This window comes from Thalassophryne amazonica, chromosome 7 (assembly GCF_902500255.1).
Source record: "Thalassophryne amazonica chromosome 7, fThaAma1.1, whole genome shotgun sequence".
NCBI lineage: Eukaryota > Metazoa > Chordata > Actinopteri > Batrachoidiformes > Batrachoididae > Thalassophryne > Thalassophryne amazonica.
The window spans coordinates 2,230,030-2,248,628 of record NC_047109.1 but is presented as its reverse complement, the minus strand read 5'-3'; the positions used below and the strand labels follow the sequence as shown (position 1 = coordinate 2,248,628).

The following is an 18,599-nucleotide window of genomic DNA, read 5'->3' as shown; positions in this document are numbered from 1 at the left end:
ATCAGGTTGTCCTAAAAGTTCCCTAAAAAGCCTTCAGTTAATTCAAAATGCTGCAGCTAGAGTGCTGACGGGGACTAGAAGGAGAGAGCATATCTCACCCATATTGGCCTCTCTTCATTGGCTTCCTGTTAATTCTAGAATAGAATTTAAAATTCTTCTTCTTACTTATAAGGTTTTGAATAATCAGGTCCCATCTTATCTTAGGGACCTCGTAGTACCATATCACCCCAATAGAGCGCTTCGCTCTCAGACTGCAGGCTTACTTGTAGTTCCTAGGGTTTGTAAGAGTAGAATGGGAGGCAGAGCCTTCAGCTTTCAGGCTCCTCTCCTGTGGAACCAGCTCCCAATTCAGATCAGGGAGACAGACACCCTCTCTACTTTTAAGATTAGGCTTAAAACTTTCCTTTTTGCTAAAGCTTATAGTTAGGGCTGGATCAGGTGACCCTGAACCATCCCTTAGTTATGCTGCTATAGACGTAGACTGCTGGGGGGTTCCCATGATGCACTGTTTCTTTCTCTTTTTGCTCTGTATGCACCACTCTGCATTTAATCATTAGTGATCGATCTCTGCTCCCCTCCACAGCATGTCTTTTTCCTGGTTCTCTCCCTCAGCCCCAACCAGTCCCAGCAGAAGACTGCCCCTCCCTGAGCCTGGTTCTGCTGGAGGTTTCTTCCTGTTAAAAGGGAGTTTTTCCTTCCCACTGTAGCCAAGTGCTTGCTCACAGGGGGTCGTTTTGACCGTTGGGGTTTTACATCATTATTGTATGGCCTTGCCTTACAATATAAAGCGCCTTGGGGCAACTGTTTGTTGTGATTTGGCGCTATATAAAAAAAAAATTGATTGATTGATTGATGTGTGTCTTCAGTCTGATTGTGCAGGGATCCTCTCACTGCAGGACAAACACTTGACATGTGGTCCTGTCATTTCAAATATCAACACATTCTTTCTTACATCAGCTGTTTCCGATCACTTGCTCATTAAGGCTGAAGTATCGTGACAGTGCCCGATGAACTTTGAACCCATGATGTCATATAAACGTCACAGTAGTTCCTCAACTAGGACTGAATGTAGTGTTGCTCTCCAAACAGGGTTACTGAATGGAGTCTCACTAATAATCTGAACACTACCCTTTCTAATCTTCTGGACTCGACTGCACCACTTACAATTAAATCACATCCCCTGATGATGCAGACGCCCTCATCACCTGCTGAAGGGCTGAATGAACACATGACTTATGCTCAGGGTCACCACAGCAGATCTGGTATGGATACGTGGACGGGGAACAAGTATTAGACCCGAGCGGTAAGCTTCGACATGATGAAACTCCACCCGAAAGAAGATAAAGTTTCAGTTCCTCGATTGGCCATTTGAGGTTGGATCCAAAAGCCAGCAGGTTCCCATTAAAGTCCATGTTGAAATGTTGAACTTTAGAGCAGAAAAAAACATGTATACAGTCTGGTACAAAAATGGTTTTGGTTTCTACAGATACTTTCCTCCTTCATGACATCTCTATGGTGGAGTGCCTTTTTTTCTAACTTCTTAGTTTAGGATTTATTAGGCTATAAAGTTCTGTGTAATTAGGGGTGTTGAGTGACAGCTGCTGAACAGAGTTCCACCTCTCACCGTGTCGTTTGTCCCGCTAACTGCTGTGTCGTTGTGGCTGTTTATTTGTAGTATTTTACTGTACTACAAACATCAAGAATAATCAGTCTTGTTGTGGACAAATGTCCTAACAGCTCTTCTAAGATGTCTCTGCTGTAATATTTACACAAAGTCAAACTTGTGTCTTATTGTTGTATGCTAATGGTGTTAGCACTTTTAGCAGCTTTTGGTAGCCTGACCCGTTAGGTCCTGTTAATGCATGATTACTAAGAAAATAAGTGGCTCATAATTTTTAATGTCCACAACAAAGTAACAAATGAGGGGAACCACTGCACAGTCCCCAAAAATATGATTTAACAAACACCCAAACAGAGGTTAGCTTGTAAGCTTAGCTGGTTCCCACTCTAAGAGAGGGGCGTGTTCAGGCTTCTTTTGTCACATACAGAGTCACCCATTCCCCACCCCTTTATGCACTGATTTCATCGTGAGTCAGCGCTGCCAACACACCAATGTCCAAACACGGGCTTCATATCGGCTGTTCCGGTGTCGCCGACCGAATGGTCCCCCCTAAAAATTGGTCCGCCCTGCCTCCACTGCACGTGTCTGAGTCTGAGTCTCTACACCCAAAGCGATCAAAGGAAATAATGTGATTATTAACCATCAGATGACAAAGTAAAGCCTCTTAAATCATTCTAAAGTCAGTTTTAAGCAGAAACGAGGCGATAATCAGTGAGTTGTACTGACACTCTGAAAGAAGCATCACACATTATGTAATAATGCTGAATTTATGTGGAAATGATTGTTGTACAAAAGCTTCAGATATCTGTTGCTGAGACAGATGATGACTGGAGGCAGTTTGAAGCAGAAACGAGGTGATAACCTGAATCCCTGCTGACGCTCCAAAATGACGCATGCGCAATGAAGAAAGGGCGGACTGATTTTTAGAGGGGACCATTCGGTGTGCAACACCGGGTCTCTGTTGAAAACCTGCAGGTGATATCATGCAGGCTTTGTCCAGGATATATAAAATCTGTAATTGTACACGAGGTCTTTCCTGACAACTCCAACGTGGACACTACATGGACAGTTGGACACGTGCGACCTCGATGTGGGAGCCTTCTTGATGGCTCTTGGCACAAACAGCACACTATCCCGCCCTGATCAGCCAATATACAGCACAAATGTCTGTGTTCAGAAAAACAAATCACAAAAGCTAAATTTGTTCTAAATAAACAACATGAAGACGTTTTACCTTGCTGAAGTCCATGGTGCTGTTTTCCTGGCTGCTGCCGATGCCGGCGTTGATTCGAGTCTCGCTGTGTTTACTGTGGTCCAGGTTTCCTGGAGCAGACTGAGGTGATGCCAGCAGACCTGGTAACCGGTTTCAGTTCAAACAGACAATTATTACATTTTTCTATCACTCATTGGCCAACAAATATAATGTGGAATTAAAAAAGAAAAAAACCCACACAGTGATTGTTAGATTTATTTTGACTTCCACTTCAATGGAGACTGCATGAACCTGGCATACTCATGTTTTTTTTTTCTGGTCAACTTCATTTCATTTGTTAATATTAGGGCTGGGAAAATTAGTGCGTTACAGTTTTGCGTTATTTTTTTCATTTTCGTGCATTACAAATAATTAACGCATCGATTAAATTTACAAATAGTCCCTTCTCATGGTGTACGAAAACCTCCGAAGCGCACAGTGGCAACAGCGCACCATAAACTCATAATGCGCTGCTCTAACAAAAGAAGAAGAGACACTTCCAGTCCCTGAGGCTAACACTGTAGCAACGTGAGCTAGCAATGGAAAAGAAAAAAGATACGCTTATAAATCAATCAATTTTTTTATATAGCGCCAAATCACAACAAACAGTTGCCCCAAGGTGCTTTATATTGTAAGGCAAGGCCATACAATAATTATGTAAAACCCCAACGGTCAAAATGACCCCCTGTGAGCAAGCACTTGGCTACAGTGGGAAGGAAAAACTCCCTTTTAACAGGAAGAAACCTCCAGCAGAACCAGGCTCAGGGAGGGCAGTCTTCTGCTGGGACTGGTTGGGGCTGAGGGAGAGAACCAGGAAAAAGACATGCTGTGGAGGGGAGCAGAGATCGATCACTAATGATTAAATGCAGAGTGGTGCATACAGAGCAAAAAGAGAAAGAAACACTCAGTGCATCATGGGAACCCCCCAGCAGTCTACGTCTATAGCAGCATAACTAAGGGATGGTTCAGGGTCACCTGATCCAGCCCTAACTATAAGCTTTAGCAAAAAGGAAAGTTTTAAGCCTAATCTTAAAAGTAGAGAGGGTGTCTGTCTCCCTGATCCAAATTGGGAGCTGGTTCCACAGGAGAGGAGCCTGAAAGCTGAAGGCTCTGCCTCACGTTCTACTCTTACAAACCCTAGGAACTACAAGTAAGCCTGCAGTCTGAGAGCGAAGCGCTCTATTGGGGTGATATGGTACTACGAGGTCCCTAAGATAAGATGGGACCTGATTATTCAAAACCTTATAAGTAAGAAGAATTTTAAATTCTATTCTAGAATTAACAGGAAGCCAATGAAGAGAGGCCAATATGGGTGAGATATGCTCTCTCCTTCTAGTCCCCGTCAGTACTCTAGCTGCAGCATTTTGAATTAACTGAAGGCTTTTTAGGGAACTTTTAGGACAACCTGATAATAATGAATTACAATAGTCCAGCCTAGAGGAAATAAATGCATGAATTAGTTTTTCAGCATCACTCTGAGACAAGACCTTTCTGATTTTAGAGATATTGCGTAAATGCAAAAAAGCAGTCCTACATATTTGTTTAATATGCGCTTTGAATGACATATCCTGATCAAAAATGACTCCAAGATTTCTCACAGTATTACTAGAGGTCAGGGTAATGCCATCCAGAGTAAGGATCTGGTTAGACACCATGTTTCTAAGATTTGTGGGGCCAAGTACAATAACTTCAGTTTTATCTGAGTTTAAAAGCAGGAAATTAGAGGTCATCCATGTCTTTATGTCTGTAAGACAATCCTGCAGTTTAGCTAATTGGTGTGTGTCCTCTGGCTTCATGGATAGATAAAGCTGGGTATCATCTGCGTAACAATGAAAATTTAAGCAATACCATCTAATAATACTGCCTAAGGCAAGCATGTATAAAGTGAATAAAATTGGTCCTAGCACAGAACCTTGTGGAACTCCATAATTAACTTTAGTCTGTGAAGAAGATTCCCCATTTACATGAACAAATTGTAATCTATTAGACAAATATGATTCAAACCACCGCAGCGCAGTGCCTTTAATACCTATGGCATGCTCTAATCTCTGTAATAAAATTTTATGGTCAACAGTATCAAAAGCAGCACTGAGGCCTAACAGAACAAGCACAGAGATGAGTCCACTGTCTGAGGCCATAAGAAGATAATTTGTAACCTTCACTAATGCTGTTTCTGTACTATGATGAATTCTAAAACCTGACTGAAACTCTTCAAATAGACCATTCCTCTGCAGATGATCAGTTAGATGTTTTACAACTACCCTTTCAAGAATTTTTGGGAGAAAAGGAAGGTTGGAGATTGGCCTATAATTAGCTAAGATAGCTGGGTCAAGCGATGGCTTTTTAAGTAATGGTTTAATTACTGCCACCTTAAAAGCCTGTGGTACATAGCCAACTAACAAAGATAGATTGATCATATTTAAGATCATATTTAAGATTTAATGGTAGGGCTTCCTTGAGCAGCCTGGTAGGAATGGGGTCTAATAAACATGTTGATGGTTTGGATGAAGTAACTAATGAAAATAACTCAGACAGAACAATCGGAGAGAAAGAGTCTAACCAAATACCGGCATCACTGAAAGCAGCCAAAGATAACGATACGTCTTTGGGATGGTTATGAGTAATTTTTTCTCTAATAGTTAAAATTTTGTTAACAAAGAAAGTCATGAAGTCATTACTAGTTAAAGTTAATGGAATACTCAGCTCAATAGAGCTCTGACTCTTTGTCAGCCTGGCTACAGTGCTGAAAAGAAACCTGGGGTTGTTCTTATTTTCTTCAATTAGTGATGAGTAGAAAGATGTCCTAGCTTTACGGAGGGCTTTTTTATAGAGCAACAGACTCTTTTTCCAGGCTAAGTGAAGATCTTCTAAATTAGTGAGACGCCATTTCCTCTCCAACTTACGGGTTATCTGCTTTAAGCTACGAGTTTGTGAGTTATACCACGGAGTCAGGCACTTCTGATTTAAAGCTCTCTTTTTTAGAGGAGCTACAGCATCCAAAGTTGTCTTCAATGAGGATGTAAAACTATTGACGAGATACTCTATCTCACTTACAGAGTTTAGGTAGCTACTCTGCACTGTGTTGGTATATGGCATTAGAGAACATAAAGAAGGAATCATATCCTTAAACCTAGTTACAGCGCTTTCTGAAAGACTTCTAGTGTAATGAAACTTATTCCCCACTGCTGGGTAGTCCATCAGAGTAAATGTAAATGTTATTAAGAAATGATCAGACAGAAGGGAGTTTTCAGGGAATACTGTTAAGTCTTCTATTTCCATACCATAAGTCAGAACAAGATCTAAGATATGATTAAAGTGGTGGGTGGACTCATTTACATTTTGAGCAAAGCCAATTGAGTCTAATAATAGATTAAATGCAGTGTTGAGGCTGTCATTCTCAGCATCTGTGTGGATGTTAAAATCGCCCACTATAATTATCTTATCTGAGCTAAGCACTAAGTCAGACAAAAGGTCTGAAAATTCACAGAGAAACTCACAGTAACGACCAGGTGGACGATAGATAATAACAAATAAAACTGGGTTTTGGGACTTCCAATTTGGATGGACAAGACTAAGAGTCAAGCTTTCAAATGAATTAAAGCTCTGTCTGGGTTTTTGATTAATTAATAAGCTGGAATGGAAGATTGCTGCTAATCCTCCGCCTTGGCCCGTGCTACTGACAGTTAGTGTGACTCGGGGGTGTTGACTCATTTAAACTAACATATTCATCCTGCTGTAACCAGGTTTCTGTAAGGCAGAATAAATCAATATGTTGATCAATTATTATATCATTTACCAACAGGGACTTAGAAGAGAGAGACCTAATGTTTAATAGACCACATTTAACTGTTTTAGTCTGTGGTGCAGTTGAAGGTGCTATATTATTTTTTCTTTTTGAATTTTTATGCTTAAATAGATTTTTGCTGGTTATTGGTAGTCTGGGAGCAGGCACCGTCTCTACGGGGATGGGGTAATGAGGGGATGGCAGGGGGAGAGAAGCTGCAGAGAGGTGTGTAAGACTACAACTCTGCTTCCTGGTCCCAACGCTGGATAGTCACGGTTTGGAGGATTTAAGAAAATTGGCCAGATTTCTAGAAATGAGAGCTGCTCCATCCAAAGTGGGATGGATGCCGTCTCTCCTAACAAGACCAGGTTTTCCCCAGAAGCTTTGCCAATTATCTATGAAGCCCACCTCATTTTTTGGACACCACTCAGACAGCCAGCAATTCAAGGAGAACATGCGGCTAAACATGTCACTCCCGGTCTGATTGGGGAGGGGCCCAGAGAAAACTACAGAGTCCGACATTGTTTTTGCAAAGTTACACATCGATTTAATGTTAATTTTAGTGACCTCCGATTGGCGTAACCGGGTGTCATTACTGCCGACGTGAATTACAATCTTACCAAATTTACGCTTAGCCTTAGCCAGCAGTTTCAAATTTCCTTCAATGTCGCCTGCTCTGGCCCCCGGAAGACAATTGACTATGGTTGCTGGTGTCACTAACTTCACATTTCGCAAAACAGAGTCGCCAATAACCAGAGTTTGATCCTCGGCGGGTGTGTCGTCGAGTGGGGAAAAACGGTTAGAGATGTGAACGGGTTGGCGGTGTACACGGGGCTTCTGTTTAGGGCTACGCTTCCTCCTCACAGTCACCCAGTCAGCCTGCTTTCCCGGCTGCTCGGGATCTGCCAAGGGGTAACTAACGGCGGCTAAGCTACCTTGGTCCGCACCGACTACAGGGGCTTGGCTAGCTGTAGAATTTTCCACGGTGCGGAGCCGAGTCTCCAATTCGCCCAGCCTGGTCTCCAAAGCTACGAATAAGCTACACTTATTACAAGTACCGTTACTGCTAAAGGAGGCCGAGGAATAACTAAACATTTCACACCCAGAGCAGAAAAGTGCGGGAGAGACAGGAGAAGCCGCCATGCTAAATCGGCTAAGAGCTAGTAGCTACGCTAAGCTAGCGGATTCCTAAAAACACGCAAAGTGAATAATGTGTAAATAATTTAGAGGTGATTCAGCAGAAGGAGTGCTTTAGTTAAGGCACGTAAAGATTACACTGGGAAACAAATCGTAATCTAGATAACTAGATCAATCTAACTGCGCAGATTAAACAGCTAACAGATACAGAAAAACACCGCTGTGCTCCGGAACAGGAAGTGATACAATACCGCAGTGAGAGCCAACCACCAGTAGAGGCCTGGTGGTTGGTCTCTACTGGTGGTTGGCTGGTAAATGAACAGTTTTGCTAAACTAGCACTCCTTGCACACAAGTATCTCTCTTCTCCTGCTACCACAGTGCCCTGCAAGAGATTGTTTTCCCTCTCAGGACATGTTATTCAGAAAAAGAGGGCCTCTGTCTGCTTCTAATGTAGAGAGACTGGTGTGTCTGAGCAGTTGGCTCAATGTGAAAGAGGTTTGTTTAAATTAAACAAGCACAGCTGAAACAGTTGTTGGATTTTTTTTTTTTATATTCATTGCCTATGGTCCAAATAAAGTGACTGGCTTTTGATTCATAAGGAATACCTAAATAAGCTATTTGTGGCAGCTTTACAGCTAATACTAATGTTCATTGTTTACATTACAGAATGGTACTTCTATGTTCAGGTGACTTTATTTGTACCCGTAGATAGATTTGACTTGCAGCAAACAGAAAAGGGCGTCCATGTTAGTCAAACACAACAACAACAATGAAAACACTAAAAACACTAACGAAGAACATATGCAAAACAAAATGTAACACAAACACCACTGGGGACTCACAAGCTTATTAAACCACTAAAAAAGAAGCATTTGGAAAAACCACTAAAAGACAGTCAGCATAAAACTGATGTGCAAAGGGCAAATAAATAAATAAATATATAAATATGTGCAAAACCTACTAAGATTTGTTCAAATGCACAATTGCCGCTGGGACAAAACTACTCCTGTAGCGTTTTGTCCTACACCTTGGGACTTTAAACCTACGGCCAGAAGGTAGGAGCCGAAATTCTTTAGCCAGGGGGGTGGGAGTCATCAACTGTGATGCAGCTGGTTATCTGCTATAATTGTTTGGTGTACAGGGACTCTAAACTCAGCTGAGACTCACCAACCAGGCGACTGGACCATTTAATAATCTGACCCAGTCTGTTCCTGTCCTTCAGTGTCAGACTGCCAAACCAGGCCACCAAAGAAAAAGATACAATAGATTCAATAAAAGCACAATAAAATTGTGTTAACATGGTTCGGCCGATGTGGAAGTATGACAGTTTCCTGAGGCAGAACAAGTGCTGGTGTCCCTTCCTGCACACCGCCTCACAGTTTGCCTCAAACTCTGAGGCAAACTTTATAGAAGCTCTGTCTTTGAAGTTTAAAGACATGTTAAATTATTTTATTTATGTTACACAACAAGTTTAATGCACTTTATATGCAATTTTGTTAAAATAAACTTTTAAAATATAGTCACTGTCATTTTTAAAATTCTGATGAAAATTTTTTAATTGCGATTAAATTTTTCCAAATTTGCGATTAATTAGTTAATTTTTTTAATCGATTCCCAGCCCTAGTTAATATACATCCATTCCTGCATTTGAGGCCTGAAATACATTCCAAAAAAATTCAGATGGGACAATTTAAGGCTCGTAATGGGGGTGGGGGGCAAAATGAGCAGAAGATCTCCAGTGTGTAGACACATGTGAGAAAATGAAAGGTTTTAAAACAATGTTCATCAAAGAATGACGAGAATGATTTGCATATTTCTCCAACTACAGTGTAAAATATCATTAAAACAATTCAAGGAATCTGGAGGACATTCCCTGTATACAAGGGCAAGTACGCAAGCACACATAACCTTTGATCCTTCAGGGAGCACTGCATCAATAGTACGGATGGGTATCGAAAACCGGTTCCTTTCAGGTATCGTTAGGAAATGATTCGATCCACCGACATCAATAACAATTCCCTTATCGGTCCTTCAGAGTGGCCGTTTTTTTGGGGGCATTTGTCAGGAAAATGATGATTTCTCTACATTGATTACAGACCCTGCAGCGGGTCTGTAATCACCTTTTCTGCAGCACGGCTTTGCTTTGAAACTTGAACCAATCGAAGCGGTGATTCGCAGATCGAAGCAGTGCTTTGATTTGGTGCTTCGTTGAGTCACTGTTTTCTTTCGCTTTATCTTAATTTTCCCCACTAAAATCCTAAAGAGCATATGTCTGTGAGTAATATTTACCTTTCTTATATTAAACCAACCTGTTATGGTCTTCTGAAACAGCTGTAGACGCATTTTATAACTTAAAAACGGGACCGATGCTAACGTATTAGCATGTCTATGGTCAATGTTAAAGTTAGCATTAAGCTGTTCGCATCTCAACATGTTTGTGTGCATGTTTTCTGTATAATGATTAATGGCCCAGTGTTCATTGTCAAATTGTATTTTTTTATTCATATATTAATAATAATAGCAACAACAATAATAGTAATAATAACTCATAATAACTAATGCTACAATACAATTTTAGAGAAAGAGACAAAAAGAACCTGATGAAACAAAACACAACAGAAAAGATAAAAGCAACTAATGAACATAAATAAATACATATAAAAATAAATGTTTCCTGTGAACACCTAGTGACTCTTACACCTCCACTTCATCCCTGCTTTATTTAAGTTTAATGAGAATTAGTTTCAGTCAAACCATATTTTCAATGTTGTAATTTCTTCAGTGATTTCTTCCAGAACTATCTGCCAAACTAGAAAACTGCTGCATCCTAGTAAGAGCAGAATGCTACTGGAATGAATCTGAATAAGGAAAGTTGGGTTTTTTCTCACCTAAATGGATCCTGCACTCACTGCAGTTTGTCTGGAATAGTCCCAGATTAATTTTGGGTTACAGCTTTTTTTGTTTTTCACCACTTTCATCCCTGAATATGTCAATCGTGAGTCACTTTTGTGCGGATTAAAGTCACTAACTGGGACTCCTGTCGTGTTGCGAGAAAGAAACGAGAATCGTCCTCCGTTCTGTTCTCTCTGCCGAGTCAAGTTAGAACGATAGAGTCCAGTCAGAATTAATAACTTCAAAGCGAAACGCCGTTTAAATCAAATGACACCTCTTTCCAAACGTTGGAATACAAACAAACTGCAATCGATCAAAACGTTTTTTCCTCCCAAAACGAGACGTCCTGCGCTGACATGCAGCAGCCGGCTGAGCTCAGCTCAGAGGTGCGGAGAGACATTCATGCCAAAATGTCTGAAAGGAATTGCTTTTGACAAAAACTACAGATTTTATTTATGTCCAGAGATCAAGGATCCAGTGACCAATTTAAAACATTGCTGACATAGAAAACCTGAAAAGTCTACTTTTAGTGCACAGAAAATTCACAAGAGGTATCGATGAGGGAATCGATAAGGAACTGAATCGATAAGCGGAATCGATATCGATAAAATCTTATCAATACCAATCCCTAGTCAACAGTAGGGTTGGGTATTGAAAACCAGTTCCTGTTAAGAATCATTAAGAAATGATTTGATCCACCAACATCAGTAGCCTTTTTGCTTAACGATTCCCTTATCGGTTCTTCAGTTCACATTACGCCAGAACGGTCATTGTTTTTTAGGGTGTGCATCGGGAAAATGATCAGAATTTCTCTATGCTGATTGCGGACCTACTATTTCTGAGAAGCTGCTTCTCTCAGAAGCAGCGGGTCCACAATTTCTTCATTAACCCCCAACAAAGCCATTTAAAGATGTCAATCGTGAGTCACCTTTGTGCTGATTAAAGTCACTAACTGGGACTCTTGTCTTGTTGCGGACAAGAAACTCCACACCGGAGTTTTTATTTGTTCCTCATGAATTTTTCGTGGGGCAGCACATGCGATGGTTCTCTGGCGTGAGCTCGACCCGCTTCACCGGTTCATAAACTGAAGTTACTGTTCCCTCAAGTAAAGGAAATAATAAGCAAAGTGCACATCTCGGGCCACGCGGTGCATTATGGGTATGCTAAATTTTTCGGCTACCAATCCACATTCAAAGACGGCGGAAAGCAGCAAGGAGTGCTATGATTTGGACCATTTCAACCACTGGAAAGTTGACGATTTAAAGCGTTTTTGTAAGCTCCACAGATTGCCTGTTACAACCAGGACTGCGTACGGCAGTAGAGAGAAACGGAAAGAAGAGCTGGCTGTGCTTGCGTATGCTGCATTGGTACAGAAACTACTGTTGGTGCTGACAAAGGAGAAAGAGAGAGCTGCTGTCGAAAATGACTACCGGTCCTTGTTGATAGTTGGAGACAAACAAATTTCTGACCCCTTGAAGGCAACTGACAGATGGTTAGATGAAGTCCAGAGACTGAAACTGTGGATATTGCAGAATATTTGCTAAGCAGGGATGAGAAATCGCTACTCCGACTACAATGACTACAATGAAGGTGGGTCTCACATATAACTTCTTTGGTGTCACGTTTGTTTTGATAAGTTGACAGACATACAATGATATGTGCATGCATGCAGTTTGTTTATAGAACATGTCAATATTACAATATTACACGCCACGTCATTCACGGCTTACAGTCATAAGCCGATGCACGAAAACGGCACCGTCAACCACATTATAATTCGGCACAGTTTCAGGATATTGACAAAATAAATGTGTGCAAGAAACTTACAATTTTAGTCCAATTTTTACGTCCGTCTGGATCTTTCTTTTCTGGCGGGAAATTGTATAGAATGAACAGAGGTTTACAACCATATTTCTTCTTATTTCTGTCTTTGTGTGGACTTGGTGGAGCGGTGCAATTGTGTGTTTTCAGCCACCTTTCAAGCCTATAAATTCCGTTCGAGCATTTTAAAACAGCACAATGCGCACCTGTCATTACTGTATGCATTGCTTAAGGCTTAAAGCCTTTGAAACAATCCCTGTCAGCCTTAACTTTCACAGTCCATCGGATCGATAAGCGGAATCAATATTGATAAAATCTTAATACCCCTCCAAAAATCAACAGTCATGCATCAATAGCTCATATAACCACATGGGCAACGAATTATTGTGGGAAACTTAGCTAAACTGCAGGATTGTCTTACAGACATAAAGACATGGATGACCTCTAATTTCCTGCTTTTAAACTCAGATAAAACTGAAGTTATTGTACTTGGCCCCACAAATCTTAGAAGCATGGTGTCTAACCAGATCGTTACTCTGGATGGCATTTCCCTGATCTCTAGTAATACTGTGAGAAATCTTGGAGTCATTTTTGATCAGGATATGTCATTCAAAGCGCATATTAAACAAATATGTATAACTGCCTTTTTGCATTTACGCAATATCTCTAAAATCAGAAAGGTCTTGTCTCAGAGTGATGCTGAAAAACTAATTCATGCATTTATTTCCTCTAGGCTGGACTATTGTAATTCATTATTATCAGGTTGTCCTAAAAGTTCCCTAAAAAGCCTTCAGTTGGTTCAGAATGCTGCAGCTAGAGTGCTGACGGGGACTAGCAGGAGAGAGCATATCTCACCCGTGTTGGCCTCTCTTCATTGGCTTCCTGTTAATTCTAGAATAGAATTTAAAATTCTTCTTCTTACTTATAAGGTTTTGAATAATCAGGTCCCATCTTATCTTAGGGACCTCGTAGTACCATATTACCCCATTAGAGCGCTTCGCTCTCAGACTGCGGGCTTACTTGTAGTTCCTAGGGTTTGTAAGAGTAGAATGGGAGGCAGAGCCTTCAGCTTTCAGGCTCCTCTCCTGTGGAACCAGCTCCCAATTCAGATCAGGGAGACAGACACCCTCTCTACTTTTAAGATTAGGCTTAAAACTTTCCTTTTCGCTAAGGCTTATAGTTAGGGCTGGATCGGGTGACCCTGGACCATCCCTTGGTTATGTTACTTTAGACGTAGACTGTGGGGGGGTTCCCATGATGCACTGTTTCTTTCTCTTTTTGCTCCGTATGCATCACTCTGCATTTAATCATTAGTGATCGATCTCTGCCCCCCTTCTCGGCATGTCTTTTTCCTGGTTCTTTCCCTCAGCCCCAACCAGTCTCAGCAGAAGACTGCCCCTCCCTGAGCCTGGTTCTGCTGGAGGTTTCTTCCTGTTAAAAGGGAGTTTTTCCTTCCCACTGTGGCCAAGTGCTTGCTCATAGGGGGTCGTTTTGACCGTTGGGGTTTTTCATAATTATTGTATGGCCTTGCCTTGCAATATGGAGCGCCTTGGGGCAACTGTTTGTTGTGATTTGGCGCTATATAAGAAAAAAGTTGATTGATTGATTGATTGAAACCTTTGTCAAGCACTAAAACGCAGAGTTATGTTCACAAATCCCACTTAAATCTTTACTGCGCAAAAAAACAAGCCTGTAATTTCTGGACTATAAGTCGCTACTTTTTTTCACACGCTTTGAACACTGCTGTTTAAACAATAATGCAGCTAATTTATGGATTTTTACAGGCTACGGCTACGCTGACTGGTTCGGGTTGGTGCTGCATGATATTATATGCGTCTGAGCAGTGAAGTCTGGCTTGGTTTGCATTTCCACTGAAGGCAGAACCCTTTTGATTGGCAGGTGGAACACTTAAATATTGACAAGCATGGCATCGATGGCACGCATGGTGTCACACAGCATCTCCACTCCACACGGAGGCAAAACTGAGTATTTTTCACATTATTATTATTTTTTGTGGATCAATAGATAATTTCATTGAGTGCAGACAGAATCCACAGAGGCCTGTGGTAACTGAGACGTTAATGAATGAGGCACTCTTTCAACTTGTGGTGCAAAGGAGAGAGAGAGGAGAGTCCAGTGACAGCAAAGATTCGAACCAGCACCCACAGACACCCAATCAACGGATTAGACCTGTAGGAGACCATGCCATCTTGGATAGGCCCAGCCACACCAGGCACTTGAAATCAACAACCTGATGGATGACCTCCGGTGCAGAAACCATGATCTGCCAGAGCAACTGTGGTGCAAAGTGCCGGTGTCACAGAGGAACTTTTCTTCAGCCGGGACATGGAATTAAAGTATTTTCAGACGTCATTTTCGAAAATCAGGTTTTATATGGATATGTTGTCAGACTGTGATGATGAATTCCACTGAAACGAACAAGACTTTATATTTACTCCGCGTGTGAATGATAATTGTAAAGTGCTTTGAGCTTCTGATGCAAATGGATAACTGTTATATACAGTGCATAATAAAAAAAAAAAATCACATATACATAAGTATTCGCAGCCTTTCACAGCTCAAAATTGAGCTCAGGTGCCTCCTGTTTCCACTGATCATCCTTGAAATGTTTCTACAGCTTAACTGGAGTCCACGTAGGGTAAATTCAGTTGATTAGACATGACGTTCGGCCATCCGTGGGGAGTTCGGAGTAGAGTCGCTGCTCCTTTGCGTTGAAAGGAGCTAGCTGAGGTGGTTTGGGTATCTGGTAAGGATGCCTCCTTGGCACCTCCCTAGGGAGGTGTTCCAGGCACGTCCATCTGGGAGGAGACCCAGGGGAAGACCCAGGACTAGGTGGAGAGATTATATCTCTACACTGGCCTGGGAACACCTCGGGATCCCCCAGTCAGAGGTGGTCAATGTGGCACAGGAAAGGGAAGTCTGTGGTCCCCTGCTGGAGGTGTTGCCTCCTCGACCCGAACCAGGAAAAGCGGTTGAAGATGAATGAATGAATGGACATGATTTGGAAAGACACACATCTGTCTACATATAAGGTCCACAGTTGACAGTCAGAGCACAAACCAAGCATGAAGTCAAAGGAATTGTCTGTAGACCTCTGAGACAGGATTGTCTCGAGGAACAAATCTGGGGAAGGGTACAGAAACATTTCTGCTGCTTTGAAGGTCCCAATGAGCACAGTGGCCTCCATCATCTGTAAATGGAAGAAGTTCAGATCCACCAGGACTCTTCATAGAGCTGGCCACCCATCTAAACTGAGCAATTGGGAGAGAAGGACCTTAGTCAGGGAGGTGACCAAGAACCCAATGGTCACTCTGTCAGAGCTTTAGCATTCCTCTGTGGAGAGAGGAGAACCTTCCAGAAGGACAACCATCTCTGCAGCAATCCACCAATCAGGCCTGTATGGTAGAGTGGCCGGATGGAAGCCACTCCTTAGTAAAAGGCACATGGCAGCCCACCTGGAGTTTGACAAAAGGTACCTGAAGGACTCTCAAACCAGGAGAAAAAATTCTCTGGTCTGATGAGACAAAGATTGAACTCTTTGGTGTCATGTTTGGAGGAAATCAGGCACCATCCCTACAGTGAAGCATGGTGGTGGGAGCATCATGCTGTGGGGATGTTTTTCAGCAGCAGGAACTGGGATACTAGTCAGGACTGAGGGAAAGATGAATGCAGCAATGTACAGAGACATCCTGGATGAAAACCTGCTCCAGAGCGCTCTTGACCTCAGACTGGGTCAACGGTTCATCTTTCAGCAGGACAATGACCCTAAGCACAGCCAAGATATCAAAGGAGTGGCTTCAGGACAACTCTGTGAATGTCCTTGAGTGGTCCAACCAGAGCCCAGACCTGAATCTGACTGAACATCTCTGGAAAGATCAGAAAATGTCTGTGCACCGACGCTCCCCATCCAACCTGATGGAGCTTGAGAGATGCTGCAAAGAGGAATGGACCAAACTGTCCAAAGACAGGTGCACCAAGCTTGTGGCATGATATTCAAGAAGACTTGAGGTTGTAATTGCTGCCAAAGGAGCATCAAAGTATTGAACAAAGGCTGTCAATACTTATCAAATCAAATCAATTTTATTTATATAGCGCCAAATCACAACAAACAGTTGCCCCAAGGCACTTTATATTGTAAGGCAAGGCCATACAATAATTACGGAGAAACCCCAACGGTCAAAACGACCCCCTGTGAGCAAGCACTTGGCGACAGTGGGAAGGAAAAACTCCCTTTTAACAGGAAGAAGCCTCCAGCAGAACCAGGCTCAGGGAGGGGCAGTCTTCTGCTGGGACTGGTTGGGGCTGAGGGAGAGAACCAGGAAAAAGACATGCTGTGGAGGGGAGCAGAGATCAGTGCATCATGGGAACCCCCCAGCAGTCTAAGTCTATAGCAGCATAACTAAGGGATGGTTCAGGGTCACCTGATCCAGCCCTAACTATAAGCTTTAGCAAAAAGGAAAGTTTTAAGCCTAATCTTAAAAGTAGAGAGGGTGTCTGTCTCCCTGATCTGAATTGGGAACTGGTTCCACAGGAGAGGAGCCTGAAAGCTGAAGGCTCTGCCTCCCATTCTACTCTTACAAACCCTAGGAATTACAAGTAAGCCTGCAGTCTGAGAGCGAAGCGCTCTATTGGGGTGATATGGTACTATGAGGTCCCTAAGATAAGATGGGACCTGATTATTCAAAACCTTATAAGAAGAAGAATTTTAAATTCTATTCTAGAATTAACAGGAAGCCAATGAAGAGAGGCCAATATGGGTGAGATATGCTCTCTCCTTCTAGTCCCTGTCAGCATTTTGAATTAATTGAAGGCTTTTCAGGGAACTTTTAGGACAACCTGATAATAATGAATTACAATAGTCCAGCCTAGAGGAAATTAGTTTTTCAGTATCACTCTGAGACAAGACCTAGATAGATATTGCGCAAATGCAAAAAAGCAGTCCTACATATTTGTTTAATATGCGCATTGAATGACATATCCTGATCAAAAATGACTCCAAGATTTCTCACAGTATTACTAGAGGTCAGGGTAATGCCATCCAGAGTAAGGATCTGGTTAGACACCATGTTTCCAAGATTTGTGGGGCCAAGTACAATAACTTCAGTTTTATCTGAGTTTAAAAGCAGGAAATTAGAGGTCATCCATGTCTTTATGTCTGTAAGACAATCCTGCAGTTTAGCTAATTGGTGTGTGTCCTCTGGCTTCATGGATAGATAAAGCTGGGTATCATCTGCGCAACAATGAAAATTTAAGCAATGCTGTCTAATAATACTGCCTAAGGGAAGCATGTATAAAGTGAATAAAATTGGTCCTAGCACAGAACCTTGTGGAACTCCATAATTAACCTTAGTCTGTGAAGAAGATTCCCCATTTACATGAACAAATTGTAATCTATTAGATAAATATGATTCAAACCACCACAGCGCAGTACCTTTAATACCTATGGCATGCTCTAATCTCTGTAATAAAATTTTATGGTCAACAGTATCAAAAGCAGCACTGAGGTCTAACAGAACAAGCACAGAGATGAGTCCACTGTCTGAGGCCATAATAAGATCATTTGTAACCTTCACTAATGCTGTTTCTGTACTATGATGAATTCTAAAACCTGACTGAAACTCTTCAAATAGACCATTCCTCTGCAGATGATCAGTTAGCTGTTTTACAACTACCCTTTCAAGAATTTTTGAGAGAAAAGGAAGGTTGGAGATGGCCTATAATTAGCTAAGATAGCTGGGTCAAGTGATGGCTTTTTAAGTAATGGTTTGATTACTGCCAGCTTAAAAGCCTGTGGTACATAGCCAACTAATAAAGACAGATTGATCATATTTAAGATAGAAGCATTAATTAATGGTAGGGCTTCCTTGAGCAGCCTGGTAGGAATGGGGTCTAATAGACATGTTGATGGTTTGGAGGAAGTAACTAATGAAAATAACTCAGACAGAACTATCGGAGAGAATACCGGCATCACTGAAAGCAGCCAAAGATAATGATATGTCTTTGGGATGGTTATGAGTAATTTTTTCTCTAATAGTTTTTATTAGCAAAGAAAGTCATGAAGTCATTACTA

The 18,599-nt window shown here is 41.8% G+C and overlaps 1 protein-coding gene across 3 annotated transcripts in view; it reads right to left on the bottom strand.

The window, feature by feature from the left end:
• The window catches only part of LOC117513559 (sodium bicarbonate cotransporter 3-like), a 118,743-nt gene that overhangs the window by 44,185 nt on the left and 55,959 nt on the right, over positions 1–18,599 (bottom strand). For all 3 annotated transcript variants that reach the window (XR_004561635.1, XM_034173718.1, XM_034173717.1), the window contains exon 7: positions 2,856–2,974. Coding sequence is in view for 2 of the 3 variants with exons in the window: in XM_034173718.1 (XP_034029609.1) it covers positions 2,856–2,974 (119 nt within the window). In the remaining variant the exon portion in view is untranslated. The remainder of the gene's footprint in view (positions 1–2,855; positions 2,975–18,599) is intronic.